The sequence below is a fragment of the Apteryx rowi genome, unplaced genomic scaffold, assembly GCF_003343035.1.
Source record: "Apteryx rowi isolate R43461 unplaced genomic scaffold, aptRow1 scaffold_5, whole genome shotgun sequence".
Classification (NCBI taxonomy): domain Eukaryota; kingdom Metazoa; phylum Chordata; class Aves; order Apterygiformes; family Apterygidae; genus Apteryx; species Apteryx rowi.
Window position 1 is genome coordinate 1,777,220 of NW_020450760.1, and position 17,063 is coordinate 1,794,282.

A 17,063-nucleotide genomic window follows, 5' to 3' on the forward strand; every position below is an offset into this window, starting at 1 on the left:
CATAAGCTGCGACCTGGAATGGATTACTCCTGTCTAACAGCAACAGCCTGATGCTGTAAGGAGACTACAGTTTCACCGCAGGAGCCAACATAGGCAGCTGAACTGGTTTGTCAAGATAAAAGGTATGATAATTAGCAAAGACATCGCCATCTGAATCTGAACAGGATTCCTACTGTTGAAAGTGGGTTTAACTGTCAGAAGTGTCATTAATCATTGCTATGCTTTCCTGTGTGAAGTTAGCAGGTCATAGCTCCATGAGGCAACAGTTCTCCCATCGGGAAAGTGAGGCCAACGAGTTGCCTCAGTAGTTAAAGACCAGAAATACAGGAAGTTCTCCAATGAGCTCAGATACTTTAAAATACAAAGGAGGGTGCAGTTACAGCGCACGGCACCATGATCTAGCCTGCTCTGCTTGAATATTTCTAGCTGCGACCACACATGCAAATTCTTCACTAAAGGCTAAACTATTCAACATGCAAGTGTGATTTCTGTATACTGCATAAGGAAAGAAATATTGTTTGCTTTATTATAGCAAGACCACCTTAATATGGAGCAATAAGATTAAACATTTCTCACATTTGAATATTAACTGTCTTTGCTTGAAAGATGACTATTTTGATGGTTTGATACACGATTAAAAATATATACTTCAAAATACCCAGGTTCTTGCACTGTTATTACCATATTATCTGAGATAGTAATAGGGTGGAGGATTCATAAGCATGTTGTTCTTCAGCATTAAGAAAATTTCCAGGTAAACAGAACTCTTGTGAACCATATAACAGATGAGTCTTACCATAGTAATTTATTTCTTAAAAATCTAGTTTATTGCACTTGTCTCAAAGCACAACCAAAAATCTAATTACAGAAATAAAATAAAGTAAAAAACCCACCCTAATTTTATTAAAACTACACTAAAAAGTAGTTTGAGAAGAGCTTTTGACACCAATTTCATATTAATGACCATAGCAAGGTAGATTAAAATACAGTAAACAAACAGCTAGCAAGCTCAAGACATTACTAAGATGACTTTGAAAAATGTAATACAAAAAGTATCACTATTAAATAATGCCATTGTATATAAGCATCTGGTGTTTGGCAGGGTGCAGATAAGTAGTCACATCTCTTCTCCAAAGTGGTTGACTCGGGAGCTGCCATAAGACACTTTTAAGCTGAACTTCAGCTTCTTCAGGGTCCTCAAGATACCAAGCTATGCTTGCATAAGACAGACTGGGGTTATTCCATGAGCTGATTCCATTACAATCCACTGCCAGACAGGCTAAAAAAACCTCCCTGGGGTAATCTCCATATATGGATGAAATAGCAATGAAGCAAACATATCATCTGTAAACAGGAAACAAATCTGTCTTCCCTGTAAGACTGAAAGATCACACTGAGAACTGACAGCCAATATCAAAGCGCTACTGAAAAAAAAAAAAAAAAGTGACATAACTTGGTTCTCTCTCCACAGATTTACATCCTCACCTTGCACCATGTTTGTTCCAAGTACATGCTGAAAGAGAACAGAGGTTAAAAAGGAAACACATCCTTTTCTCTATGTATTAAGTTCTCAAAACAGAAACATCCCCACATTTCAACTCCTGGCCTTTTCTGAAGCTAGCTCATTTACAGTATTGGTTAGCAGCTGTTTAAACATTCTGATGATTTATAAGCTTAGAATAAACACAAAATAACTCCTCCACCTACATACTGAACTCAAGTTCCTCTCGTCTACAGTTCTATTGCTTAAAAAGATGAGGTATCCTTTAAAGAAGATTTAGAGTTTAAAGAAAAAAATATAAACTGCAATGATTAACTTAGGTTATTTCCAAGTTCATCACATACCTCTGCTGCAACACCTATTAAGTATAAGACACTTCAAAATTTAGCTAACATAGCTAAAAATCACAATATTGTTAAGTACCTTCCCACAATATCACAATTTTTTTAATGGGATATACAGGTAATTCTATCAATTACCAGTTTTCTCCTAATACATCTAAGTTTGGCACTCAAAACAATTTGAGTCCAAATGTTAAAGCACTGGCTGGAGGCACAAATATAGCAAACAGGTATTATGAAAGCTGCCTTGTACATTCCTGCTTTGTACTACAAACCTAGCATGTAACTTCTTCCTATTCCAACGTGGGACTTACCCCTCAGAAAACCGTCAGCTTCCTGATGGCCGTGTGAAATGGGCAAAAATCCCCCCAGTATTAGGTGGAATCCAAACTTCTCACTTGTGAACAAAGCCAAGTTATGAACCAAACTTCTAGAAGCACAAGGTTAGTATAGCCTTGCAGATACTTAAATGGAAATGGATCAAACTAAGCTCATTTCAATGCTGTGCAATCAAGATGTTCTGAGATCTTACTAAGAAATGCTTTGCCATATTTTGTTCCATGCTGCAATGGAAACATCATTCTAAAAATGTACAATAGTCAGAGAGCATTCCCATCAGTTTGGAGTTCCAAGTACAAGAAGAAATTGAGAAATATTTAATGTTTCTGCTGTAGAGAAATATTTAATGCAACAGAATTCCTTCTCAAAAGAAGTACATGTATTAGTGTGCATGCTGTTGTAAAATAGTCACTTTCATTGCTAATAATCTTAAGTTAAGAGTTATATTTCCAAAGGAGCTGCTACAGTAGTACGGTATAACAATTGCAGTATGCCACACCTAAAGAGTCTCCAAAAAGATACTGGAACAGACATCTGAACTCACAGTTTGGGGGATATTTAACAGGTCAGTTTTTCCAATACAAAAGTGCTAATATCACAGGTCCAATACAAGTGGCTTTTAGATCCCAACATTCTGTATGTACATTACAGGAATTTAGTACGTTCTTCTCTTTTTTTCACTGCTTCACATGCTTGAGAGACTTCATATCACTTCCCATTCATCTTCAAAATCATCAGGATGAAGTAAAACAGAAGTGTCATTATTTTTCTGCAAATTATGGGAATGGCTAAAGGTCTTGGTGAGGCGCTGGAGAAGGGATCCTGAAGGACTGATCGCCCACAGTTCATCTAGAGGGGTCACTGCAAAGCATAATTATCCATCTTTCAATTAAGGTAGCAGGCTTCAAAACATTAAATAAATAATATTCAGATTACTTTTTTCTAATTGTGCCAAGAAAAGGTTATTACTAATATGACAAAAGTACCCTGGTGAAACTCTCATGGTCAATCAGGCGCTTAGATTATGTATCTCTCCCTGTTTACGATCAATTTGAGCACTAACAGGCAGAAGGCAAAGCAGACATCACAAAAATCAGTCCACAAATATTTTGGATAACCATGCAGAACCAACTTACCTGTTAAGCGTGACACATTCCCAGGAATCTTCTTCCAGTAGTCTCCGGCTGGATTCTTGTCAGTAATGCCGTATCGACGAGCTACATCCCCATTTGGACAGCGTGCCCAAACTGTTCTTGTACTTATAGCCAGCTGACAAGCCTGAAGCCCTAAAGATAATCAGACATGAAGAGGGAATAATGACATGCTTTCTTATACATTAAATAAATTTGCAGGAAAATTTAGTAAGAGAAGACAGCAAGACTAAAATACTTTTATATAATCCTCTATTAATACTAGAGAAGAACTTTCCATTATAAAAGGCACAAAGAAATACCTTGCTTTCCAGACAGCTTTTAAGAAAGGATTGGCAAAGAGACAGCTTAGGACTACGTTTTTCCTTACACTGAGTTTAAGGGAGTTGAATGGAGTAGATGCTATCAGAATCTGAGCTTTCAGTCCTATATAAAGAGGCTATTGGAAAGCACCGATTCCCGAAGCGCAGCCTGCAGACCACTTGCAGCACATGAAGCATTTGTGAACAAAAAAGCTTTTTAATTGCAGACTTTGTAGACTTCGCATCTATTGACCATAAGGATATTGCAGTGTGGATACTTTCTGTTATGTGGCCACAGCCACAAGCACCAATCAACCAGAGGACCTGCACAAACGCAACTTTTGGAGACCCCACTTGGGGTCTCCTGGCTTCTATTATTGTGCAGGGAATGATCTGACAGTTAACTTTTCTTAGGCAAATTAAAGCTATAGCATTATAGACATTATGGATGTGTATAATTTTTTCCTCTTCTACAGAAGAAAGCAGGTCTTCTGCAACTGAAATGCTATGTATTTCTGCAGTGAAACATCTTTAAAAAGCACCCAGCACTGATACACAGTTATTTAGAAAGAGACAAATAAAATGCAATTTTAGTTACAGGCAAGGCAAAATGTTATTACCTAATCTGGAATGCATCCAGCATGCAGGATTAACAGAGAAATGTGCAAAATAGGATTAGGTTTTTGTTAGCCACATCTGGACAGGACCTCCATTTTGTGTCACATTCAAGTACAAAACTTTCCAAAGACAGTAGTCTTTTATTCCTTAGGAACATTGTTTTAGTACTAACTGAAAGGGAACTGTATCACCTAACTCAGTGGCAGCAGCCTGAAATAATACTCAGTGGAAACTCACCCAAAAATCAGATTTCTCTTCGGATAACTACCTACCACTTGTAAGTTTAAAAAAAAAAGTCCTCTTTAAAAGATAACCCATTATCAAATTTTTTTCTGTGTTCCTACTAAGTAATCATATTTGATTTCTGTGAATAATATCCGATTTAAGCACTGCAATAGTTAGCTATCCAATTTAAAAATCAAATAACAGAATAAAAGACTGAGAATATGGCAGAAAGCACAAGGAATTAATGTATTAATTTTTACCTGGTACATGTTCCCAGTCAGTGCCTACTGGCATTTCATCTGTAATTCCAATTCGTACATGGACATTCCACTTGCTATCAATTGCCCATAACATCTGATCATTCGGACTTGAATGAATGCTGACCAAGTTGATTCCTACTGGCTATAAAAATTAAGCACAGCATTTAAACTTTGTACTACTGTATCTTTGAATACAAAACACTTCTTCCTCACAGAAGTATGCAACAGAAGTAAAATATTTACCAGAGACTAAAGATGGGAAGAAACTTGACTAATTTTGTCATTGTGCAAAATTATCCATTTTCCACAAAGTCAACCTCTTCCTTAACAAAAAAAGGAATGATCTGGAATTTTGAGTGGATGCCACTTGAAGTTACTGATGAAGATATTCATATTTAATGTTTAGCATCTGAGTACAATATTTCTGAACATATATTAATATATTTGCTTAAGCATTGTTATACCAACCAGGTACAGTTTCAACTGCAAGTTGAAGAGAAAACTCTTCCACTGAAATGCATGAAGTATTTTCCTTCTGCCCAACTGAAAGTTTTCCTAACATACCTAAATTTGCCCTATATTACCAAAGATATACAAACTGCACATTTTTAAGGTCTAAATGTCTTATCTTTGAAATGATACGGTGGCCTGCCTTCTTCCCTGTATTCCGTTCTACAGGAATATGACCTTGGAACTCTGTGACCATTGTAGTATGGGAGCTGTCATATTTGCAGGAGAATATCGACAGTATTAGTTACTGGCAAGCCTAAGTGAAATATTCTTCCCATTCTGTTCCCAGACAAGTCTTATTCCGTCAGCTTCTATGGACATTTGTCTTAACTACTGTCTAAAATCCATGTAACTGGCCACAGTGCTTCACAAACACCATAAAGGTGACAATTCTGTAGCAAAACTTATCAGCCAACAGATTTGCAAATATTCTGAAAAATATGTACTTTGAAAAAAAAAATACAGGTAAGAACAAGAGAGAGATTTTACACCATGACACCTTAAAGTTGTGCTGAACAAGATGGTAAGATGCTCCGAAATATGGCATCATCTTATAGAGAAACACTGAATTCCTGGCTTTAGTTTCACAGGCATAAGCCAAATTTTCAGTATGATCAATACTAGAGCAAACACTTCATGTATAAGCCTGAGAATTCATAAGCGTAATCTACACGCATACATGAGCTCACAACCCAGTGCCTGATGCGTATGTACAATTACCTGCTTTGTTTCTGCCTTTAAAATTCTGGTCCTGATGTGGGGCTGACCCAACTATAACTGAGTTTGACTTACATCTCCAAATTAATGCCAACTATTTAGGCTGTACGGCCTTTGACAGACTGCTTTCTCATGTTTGTGCTGCCCTTGCCCTTCCCTGGAAACTTGAGGCTGATAGAGCCTTGAAGAAGTGTTTGCCTCTGGTCACAGTAAATTCCCAGTGGCTGCAGTCTGAACAGTCACAGTAAGCAGTAAGACACTTCCCCCCCCCGAAGTGTGTTGGCTACACAAGCGCTTAGCTACTTTCAGATTGCTATTTGGCTGTATAACAAACTGCAGTACTACAAAGAAGCATAAAGCCTCTCTATCATACTCCATCACTGGGGGATGTCACAGAGTGGGGAGGAACTGAACTCTCACCTCTGGTCTTGCTGCCTCTTCACTGAAAGTTATGCTCATTCTTGGCACCATTCCTGTTCTTCCTCTCCCTTTTTTATCTGGCTCTTCTCACAGCTACTCTAGCCCTGACTCCTTCCTCCTTCACCCTACGCATCTCCCCATACCATGGTCGCCTCACTGTTGCGTTGCTTCCAGTCTCACCACACCTCTCCCATAACTCTGCCATTGTAGTCCCACACTTCAAAGTAAAGGAGCTGTGCAATTAATAGGCTGTGCAGATTGAATTACTACACATAACAGATCTTTGCATTTTTATCAGAGCACTGGAACAGGTTGCCCCGAGAGGTGGTGGAGTCTCCTTCTCTGGAGATATTCAAAATGCGCCTGGATGCAATCCTGTGCAATGTGCTCTAGGTGACCCTGCTTGAGCAGGGGGGTTGGACTAGATGATCTCCAGAGGTCCCTTCCAACCTCAGCGATTCTGTGATTCTGTGATTCTGTGATCAGCTTAACTCCTCCCTTTTCCCCCACAATGCTCCTCTACTACAGCAACTTCTGCAGACTTGGGCACTTTCTGCCACTCTTCCCCTATCTTCTTTACACCACAAGTCACCAGTACATCCATGCTCCTAGTCCCCAGTACACTTCACATTCCAACTACAGTCCTTCACAACCTGTGACAAAGAGCACGGTGTGACCCTTCTTACTGAATCGTTGGGGTTTGTGCACCTTGCTCCCCACTTCTCCATGTCAGGATCCCATTCCCCTCTTCTTCTATCATTTGCCTGAATGGAAAAGAATGCCCTTAGGAAGAACGGTAGGAGTATTTCCAATCAGAAAGACCTATTGAGTGCTTACACCAGGTACCTAAGCCTGTGTGTTACTGCAGTATTATAGATAGTGGAAGCTAAGAAAGCAGATAAAATACTCCAAAGGAGTAATTGCATGAAGTGAGTTGTATGATGCCACAGCTAGATAGCTTCTTATACCAAAGCAGGCTCAGGCAAAATCAGAGCAGTTGCCTCTACCCAGTTCCACAGTACTAACATATCTAAGAAACAAATGGAAATCATCAAGTTCAAAGTAAGATCTCTACAAGCTTGCCCTAAAGTTCTTCTCATTCGTTGTTTTTCTAGGTAAGTTCCTCTCTCCTCCTGAAGTTTTGCTACTTCTCTTGGTGCTTCACTTTTGGCTTCTCTTCCTTTCTCAGGCTACCTAGCTCTTCCTGATAAACTGTCATAAGCCATACAATCCTCCCATTCATGCTCATTATACAGGATCCAGGCAAGACACTGATGGCAGCGTTCAATGCTCTTAACAGAAAACACCCCACTGCACTGCAGCTTTCTGCCTCATGTGAAACACATAGTAAAGGACACGACTGACAGGACAGCTAATGAAATGATTATATACTGTAGCTTTTGGAGCAAAGCAGTGACAAAGCACTAGGAAGCAAGTAAAGATAATTCTTAAAGCCTGTTGCAGCAGTTTTAAGCACATTCAGTGGGTATCCAGAAAGCATGAAGTCATCTGTGACAAGATGTTCTCAGGTCTATCAGAGTAGGTGAACACAACTGATTTAAATTTTCTTGACTTGACATCATGTAACCCTTTTGGAATAATCATACTGGAAACATCTCAGACACCCTTCATTTTCAGTAAGTTTTAATTACCATAAACAGACTTAAAGTATTTTATTATCTATGTCACAATAAATAGAACTCTACCGATGCACTTAAAGATTAAATGGAGTTTTCTTATAGCAGTAAAGAGACATATCTGTGCAAGTTAATAAGTCTGCTTATCATATTTCAAAAATAAATAATTTCAGCATAGGCTTTTTACAGCTGGTTTAACTTCCAATAGCATTCACATACCTTGACTGTGAAATATGTTATATGTGGAATTTACTGAAAAGTTTTGAATTGTAAAGAGTAATATCAGTCTCAGCCTTCCTCACCAGAAGGCAACATGTCAAACTGTTCATAGGTTTATCCATGATATTTATCACCGTGAGAGCTGAACTTGTTATGAAATACTATTATAAAATATTAATTCAGTGTTATCTGATTGAAAAAAGGAAGAACACCATTTTCCTTTTACACGTGGGGAAACCCAGGAAATTTTTCAACTCAAACAAAACTCAAGAGCACGCCTCTTTTAGCCAAGAACAGAATCCAGATCCTTGTGTCCTCTGGTCTTGCACCTTAACTACAAGGTCTCCAGTCTCCTCCTATCAATTGGTATTGTGGACTTCCCCTATGACCACATGTTGCAACATATGCCAACTGTATACTTTTCAACACTTAAAACTGCATACTGAGAAATGCGAATATCTGTATTGTCTGCTACAAATAAGAACACTGAAAAATATTTTGTTTGCTCACATCCAAGAGTCTGAAGAAAAAACAATGCTGATAAAATGAAGCAAACTTGAAGGAAGCACCTAACTGACCAACTCTTAAATGATATCAGGAAATAGCGTCCGTGCTAAAAATATATTTAAGTTATCACCTTGCCCATTAGCTTTATAATACTATGCAAGTCACTTACATTCTTTCTGCAAACCATAGAGAAATAAGCTTCGGTATAAGAACTTTGTATAAACAAAAGAATCAAAATCCAATGTAAATCTAAAGCAAACCACTTTTCCCCTGAACTACTACTTCAGCCACAGCTGAACCCAAACTACACTGGCTCAACTTCTTTGTCAATGGGGAAAGGCAGCACACACACACACCCTCAGAAGCATCAGAACATTTTCCACGTAACTTCAGAATAGTAGAGAGTTCATGTATCAGCAGACCTCCACTATCTCTTTTCTGCTCCAAATATCCAGGATGAGGAAGACTAAACATAACATTCTCAGCCTGTCCAAGCCCTATCCTTTTTATAATGATTGGTGGCAACAAGCAGCATGAATGTTCTCCTCACTTTCAACAGATAAATCAGAAATATCTTCAGCTCTTCCAGGCCAGTCTGTAAGAATGTCAAATCAGACAGATTTCTCACATTGTAGAGTAGTATCTGTAGATGAGGCTTTCCTGATTATTTTGATGGCTAGCAGACATCCAGAGCCTATTAACTAGTAAGACAAAGAATATAACTTAGAGACCCCCTAACATGGACCTAACTATCTGCACATTTTCCAAGTTCCATTAGAAAGAAGGTAATAAAGCACTGTCAGCATTACAGACATCAGGAAAGTACAAGGAGCAGCTTAAGATCTGCATTGATCAGAATGTTTTGCACTCAGAATTTCAGGAGTAGAACAAATGACAAGCTTGCTAAATTAAGTGTCCCCTTTTCCTTTGCAGAAAAGTTCAAGACAAAATAGAAGAGCAGGAAAGATTATGAATATATGTTTAGTCTTCTTGGAAGCCTCATGTTTTTCAGGAACATTGCCATAAAATTGTTGGAGAAAGATTATTTATGGACTGGAAAATTAGAGCACCATTTCTCAGAAGCCTTTGAATTACAACATGACTCTCTCCACCACTTTTTGCCTAAGACCAATAAATGGTCTTAGTTTGATATCTCCAGTCTATAGCTAGCACAATTAGGAAGAGAAGTCAAAAAACAAGGAGTCAATTTTCTTGACCTCTCCTTTTTCCATACTATATTTTTAATTCCAAGCACTTCTCACAGAAATATGCAAAAGACTACAACATATGGCTTCAAATCCTAGAAAAGGTCATGACAAACCCATGTGACTGTTCAACATGATAAATCTCAACAGATCCATACAGTACTTTCAGAATATTTAGTACAACAACTGTTCCTGACAAGCAATTACAAAAAGTCTAATGCAATTACTTTAAAGACTGTTCAAACTACAGGCCTCTTCTGTTGGCTTGCCCAAATATCTTCCATTTGCACTCTCTTATATCTAAGATTATAAACTGCTTATAATTTCAGATAATCTCCTATGCTACAGTTTATAACTACCACTACAGGTGTTTTTTAATAAGATCCTAAAAAGCTAGACTATTAAGATGAGAATGACTGTTTTTAGAAAAATGTATGTTAAGTATGCACTACTTCCCATGAAACAAAGCAGAATTCAGTATGAGGCAATAAAAAGTTTGTATAAACAAGGCTCTGCGTAACAAGGACTTTTGTTTTTGAAACTTAAGTTAGTTTCAATAAGCAATAGAACACCCACTCATGCGTGCTATCCCAGAAAGGTGCATCTCTAGTTTTGAAATTGGGATGCCCTAACAAGGAAAGTAAAGCATTTTTGTGAGGGGAAAAAACATGCAATTTCAAATTCAGCATCAGCTCCGCTATAGGCTGTTTTAACAGGCATTAAACCGCTGTTTTTCTGCTATTTTGTTTTTTAATGTTGGTCCATGTTAAAGATGCAGTGTGTGATGAAAATGCCACACAGTTGACAGTAACCGAAATACCCATTTCACTACTGCATTGGCTTGTTTTGTGATCAAACACATATAACTAAGTTACAATTCACCTACATATACTAAAGAAAAACTCATAAAACAAAAATCCAAGAACTCCAGAAAAGTCAACAAGCGCTGACCAATTCTGAAAAGTTACAACCTGTCAGAGTTCAAAATACATCCTGTAAGCCATTGAAATACTGGAAATGCACTCAGGATACAATAAATACTTCTCACCTTAGAGAGTGCTAAAACCCTGGACTGAGTAGGTAAAATGTCGCCCTCCAAATACCAGGCTATACAATACATTACACTACTAGATAAAAACGATAGCATTCCAGGGGTCAGGAATCAGAAATCAGGTCATTTCCTCCTGACAGATGGCCCAGTTACTAGACAATATAGTCCAGCTGCCTCTGGCTCACCTGCTGCTTAGCTCCGTTGGACTCCCATCCAGCAGAGAAAGTGGAAGGTTAAGGCCAGGCTATTTGGCAGCTCAGTGAGAAGGGCCCTCCGAGCAGGAGGGAGCACACACTCAGCCCTCCACCTTCAGGGAGGCAACCGATTTCTAGGCTGGAGACAGGTTGGTCCTTACTCAGTGTAGGCTTTTTGGATCAACTTCTGGTGGTAACTAGTTCTCTTTACTGACCTTATTCTCTGAGTCTAGCACCTGTCTTTAGTGCCCCAAATTATTCCACAAAAACTAAATGCCTAATGAGGAAACTGTCAGCTGGGTGCCCTGGAACCATTCAATTACTGACTATGTCCAGCCTCCAACAGCTTTTAGAATCAGACAGGCTTAAGTTCTGTCGCACGGAAAACAACAAGAAGCCTCCTCTAACCATAACCCAGAAACTGCAGATGTAGCTTTAATGAAAAAAATCTCTTAATTTATACAAGCACAGATAGGTTTTTTATGCCTCTCTCTCAAAATCACTTTTCAAGGACTCCTATTCATTACTTACTTCAGGATATCCCTGCCTTTAAGCACATGAACAGTTTCGCCAAAATCAAGGCTTGCTGAATCAAGACTGGTTATTACCTGTACTACTCCCGAATTTTTACACCATTACCTGTACATTTTTAAATACAAGAATTGTTGGGATTTGAGAGGTTTTCAGAATTACAACTTTAGTTATTTTATTTACCCTACTGAAGGTTAAATATGTTTCTTAATCTCTGAAAAAATAATTAAATGAATATATAACTGTGTCTTAGCTGACAAAAATATGGGCACATTGGAAGAGCCCAGGTTTGAAGATGTTGTTAGTCCTGAACAAATGAATGTGTGAAAATAGAAGGTTCTCCTTCCCACAATTTCTGCTTTCAGTGCTAGTCTTGTCAAAAAGCAAATATACTACCAAGACTGTATTTTCAAATGGAATATATGGAAGGTTCATCTACTCGTTTTTTTGTGTGTATCTCACTTTGGGCACCCTTTTTGTGACCTGAAGCTTCTGGTGCTGATAACTGCTATCAAATGTGACAGGCTAAACGTACGCTTTTCTGAACGTGATGATAGCAATGCCTTAAAACAAATACTAGAAGGCTAAAACTCCTATGCAGAAAAACACAGGGAAATACACTGACATCAGCTTTCCTAGCTAGCAGCAAAAGGCAAGACAATAAGCGCTGAACTGGGCAATGAAATCAGAGTGAGAGCGCTTTAGTAAAAGTGCCGGAAGCGTATTTTTCATTATCTAAAATATCTTTTATGTAAGTTATGATTTCTTAAGAAAGGTATCATGTCTGTGAAGAATAGTACACATCTGAAACTAGATACTATGGCATTCTAAACCAGCTAAACAAAATACTGCAGCAGGAGCTTTGATCTCCTATGCTTATTTGTAATTCACCCAGATATAGTTGCTCTGAATACTGCCAAAGATTGATTTTCTCTATATCTTATTGAAAACAGAAGTCCTCCAGGAAAATCCCCTCCCTTACTAATGTCTTCAGGAAGCCTCACATAATTAAGGGTATATGGAATAAGAGACTAGCTAGTCTGGTCTGTAGATTACCTGAAGGGTTAATGAGTGTATTGCCTCTCCAATCTAAACAGAACTGATCTAATAAAAGGTATTTCTCCTCTTACGCATGTTGCCTTCGCACTCCGAAGCAGAACTCATAGCAGCTTACAAGACATCTGCACACTAGTCAAGTAAAGCAAGCTATTCTGTACCAGCGAAAACAATCAGGCTTGAAATGAACAGTCATGTGCATTAGGCACTAGAAGAAACAGAGTTTTCCATGGCAAATACTTTCAAGACATGGATGATTCTGAAGTAAAAATTACAATGCATCCTCAGCAGAATAGTTCTTTCCCCTGCCAATCAGCTTTGGTTTTGGCACCTACCAGAAAAGATGCAGTGGCAAAATCTGATCTTGAAAAATGCTCACCACTTCCTACAATTACCACTTAACATAAAACTTGGCTTAATAATATTGGGAACCTCACCAAAAAGTGCAAAGGCAAGGCAGAGGAAGAAAGTCTTCAGATGTGCATCAAGTTTTCTGTAAGATAAGCAGAACTTTATTTAAGGAGCGGAAAGGCATCAAAGGAAATGACGACCATTTCTAATGAGCCATCCATAAGGCACGACCAATTTCCTTACACTAAAAGTAGATTAAGAAAAAGGAAGGTATTGAAAAGAAATTAGTGTGTTTTGATTTTGCAGAATTAGAGAGATTTCAAATGTCACTACCTACTTGTTGCTTCTTAGTTTTAAGAACTTTCAAACCACAGTGTAAGTGTGAACAGACCACAGTTTTGTGGTGGTCTTTTGTGTGTAAAAATAATTGTCCCTCCTAGAACAGTAAGAATTCTATCTTCTATTAGCTATGATATCAGGCTTAAAATATAAAAAGACAAAGATTAGTCTGTTTATGGGAAGAGTAGTAAATCAAAAGTTTCTCTAACTTGAAATGCCCAAGCTACAAGAGATCATTTTAGGGCAAACTATGCTAAGCAGTTCTCTTCTACTGACCCAAGTAATTACACAGAACAAACAGAAGGTTTATACAGTGGCCAAATAGTGAACATCTCATTAAATAAATCCCTTCCTCTCCACAGTGGTGAGAAATCACATGGATACTTACATAAACTTCTTGATTTTATAAGATAGCCTTTTCAACCCTGTTCATTCCATGAAGTTTTGGTTGTAAATGAGCACAGAGTAGCAATTAAGAAAAGTGAAATTAATAAAACATGTAACCTATTTTTAGAGTAAGATTGATTGTTTATAATAGATGACTAGTGACTCATTAGAAATAGTTGTCCTGATCTTTGTTTCCTTTAATCCCCTTAAATAAAGTTTTGCTCAAGTTTGATCTTATAGATCACTTAATTCAAGCCTGAGAAGACAATTCTTAAGGCCAGTTTTAAGTAGTACATGTAGGAAGTGAGCATTTCTCAAAATCAGATTTTGTCACTGCAACTTTTTCAGTAGGTGCAAAAAAAAAAAAAAGAAAAGCTGAAATATAGAAAGAGTTCTTTTGAAAAAAAAAAAAGCATTCAGCAAGCATCTTTTAAAATAATTTTTCAGCTGCAGATGATTTTTAAACAGCTTTTACTCCATAATCACTCAAATTAGTGTTATTAAGTATATTAATTTTTATATTTGATTTTTTAATCTTTTTTTAGGACAGAAATCTGAAAAGCATGAAATCTTTATAAATATACATGCACATACTTTAAAATAGCTATATACATAATATTTATATGACTTGATCATTCTTTGGAATTAAATGTAATATATATTGAGACACGCTATGGAATATAATAGTTTTGTATTGTATATTAACAATGGAATGAAAAACACTGCCTGTTTTCTAGACTAGAATCATTCCAAAGACTTTGTTCAGCTTCGTCAATGTCCTTAAAGCAGCTTCCAAAAAGCTGTTTAACTACAAACTTATTTTGACTTTTAGACTGCAGAACAGAATGGCCAAAGTGCGGAAAATGTCTACATATCAACTACTACTGTTCAAAATATTATAATGATCATATCAACCACTTTTAAAATATTGCATAAAATAAAAAAGGGAGATGATAGAGAACACAAAATGCAATTTTTACTACGAAGAGACACTGCAATCATGAATAACAAAGGGAAGAGTAACAAATGAGAACGGTTTTAGTCTAGATAACAAATATATATATATATATATATATATATCATTAAATTCACCTTTCCTAAGGATCAAAGACTGCACTTATATTAGTTGACTTGAGCATAAAATCTAAATGAAACTATTGTCTCTGAATACATTTGTGAAGTTATGCAATGCTAGATACTGTGCAATTGCAGCACTCCTATAACAGGAAGTTACACTGTTTAAAGCAGAGTCTGTAGCTACTCACAGGCTTCACATGAGTCATGAGATCTGGGATATGGCAAGTCATACTGGTTTTGACATTCACTAGGGAATGAAATTTTAAATCAACTATAGATATTATGTGATTTGAGAATGATTCTGTACCTGAAGCAACTGAAAAGCAGTTTTGATTTCCTTCTTCAAACAGAAAGGGACTGAATCATCCACAAATATTTCTTATAATACTTCTGTTGTTCTGAAGATACAAGGATGCAGCATAAACTGTGTCAAAGCAAATTAAGGGACGGGTAACAGTAACGAGCTGGTAACAATAACCTAATGTTGATCACTGAATAGTCCACTTCTCAGCAGTTATCTGTTACATCTGTTGACCAAACACTAAGTTAGTATTTGGAAATCATTTTAAAGCTCAGGTATTTCTTATTTTGCACTCAGCCTTTGCAAGAGCTTGAATAGTTGCTCCTTCAATACTTTAATAATGACTTCATTCAATGGGCTGGAATCATCTCAAACAAGCATGTAATCCATGAGTTTTCATCTTCTCTGCAAGCCATGTTTGAATTTTTGCCCCTTCATATTGACTCCCTAAATTTGCAATGCTGGCAGTTGGCAAAACAATAGTAAAGAGAATGACATTGCTCCGGGTCTCAGAAAGTTCTAATTTCAGAAGGCAACATCATCCAGCTTCCTTGGTAAGACATAGCAAATACTGATTTCAACCTGGTCCAATTAAAGACTTTCTACATAAGGAAGTCACTGCAAAATAATGAACCACAAGACACCCCAACTTTTTTGAACATCCTTGTATTGAGTAGTTTAATCAACTTCCACAAAGGAGTAGAGAATTCACTCAGTACCAGCAAAATAGCATTAGTGTAGTGAAACAGCTGTTTCAGGCTATTTTCCTGGATAAACAAGTCATCAGTAACAGCTTATAAGATGATTAATTGTCTCATGGCAGACTCAGGTAAGTGGAATACATGGTGGAATACAATAAAATACATTAAAAATACGACCCTTAAGGAAGACACCATCACCGATACCTTTAGTCTCCTTTTCCTGCTGCCCTGTCCCCTGTTAGCAGGCAAAATTTGTCTATGACAGATTACATCAGAAAAATCCACCTGCAGCACACAAAGAATGACCAGTGTAACCCATCCCTTGCTTGCAACAGTCATTGCTCAAGTGATATTGGTACTTTTTTACCAGCCTGTTCTGTTGTTCTCCAACACAAGCTGCCATTTCTCCAGCTCTGATTCACCACATTCCAAACACAAGAGGATTAGTCTATCCAGTGCAGTGCTAACTGATGGAGTGCAAATTTGCAGATTCATTTCCCTGTTTCCCTACCCTTCTTTGCTGCTACATGCTAAGATTAGCAGAAGGAGCTGCTAATTAGTGTTGGCAGCAGGTCGAGGGAAGTGATCCTCCCCCTCTACTCAGCCCTGGTGAGGCCACATCTGGAGTACTGCGTCCAGTTCTGGGCTCCCCAGTACAAGAGGGATGTGGCACTACTGGAGCAAGTGCAGCGAAGGGCTACAAAGATGATTAGGGGACTGGAGCATCTCTCTTATGAGGAAAGGCTGAGAGAGCTGGGCCTGTTTAGCTTGGAGAAGAGAAGGCTGAGAGGAGATCTTATCAAATGTGTACAAGTATCTGAAGGGAGGGTGTCGAGAGGATGGAGCCAGACTCTTTTCAGTGGTGCCCAGCGACAGGATGCGAGGCAACGGGCACCAACTGAAACACAGACAGTTCCATCTGAACATGAGGAAAAACTTCTTCACTGTGAGGGTGACAGAGCACTGGCACAGGTTGCCCAGAGAGGTGGTGGAGTCTCCTTCTCTGGAGATATTCAAAACACGCCTGGATGAGATCCTGTACAATGTGCTCTAGGTGACCCTGCTTGAGCAGGGGGGTTGGACTAGATGATCTCCAGAGATCCCTTCCAACCTCAGCAGTTCT

The 17,063-nt window shown here is 38.0% G+C and overlaps 1 protein-coding gene across 5 annotated transcripts in view; it reads right to left on the minus strand.

Moving 5' to 3' along the window:
• Positions 1-804: 804 nt before the first annotated feature.
• The window catches only part of TECPR2 (tectonin beta-propeller repeat containing 2), a 41,877-nt gene continuing 25,618 nt past the window's right edge, over positions 805-17,063 (minus strand). For 3 of the 5 annotated variants that reach the window (XM_026079404.1, XM_026079403.1, XM_026079402.1), the window contains exons 18-20: positions 4,738-4,879; positions 3,318-3,467; positions 805-3,042 (exon numbers count right to left, since the gene is read on the minus strand). In XM_026079404.1, the coding sequence (XP_025935189.1) occupies positions 2,885-3,042; positions 3,318-3,467; positions 4,738-4,879 (450 nt within the window). In that variant the 3' untranslated portion in view covers positions 805-2,884. The remainder of the gene's footprint in view (positions 3,043-3,317; positions 3,468-4,737; positions 4,880-17,063) is intronic. The other 2 variants (XR_003255737.1, XR_003255738.1) reach the window with 2 other exon arrangements.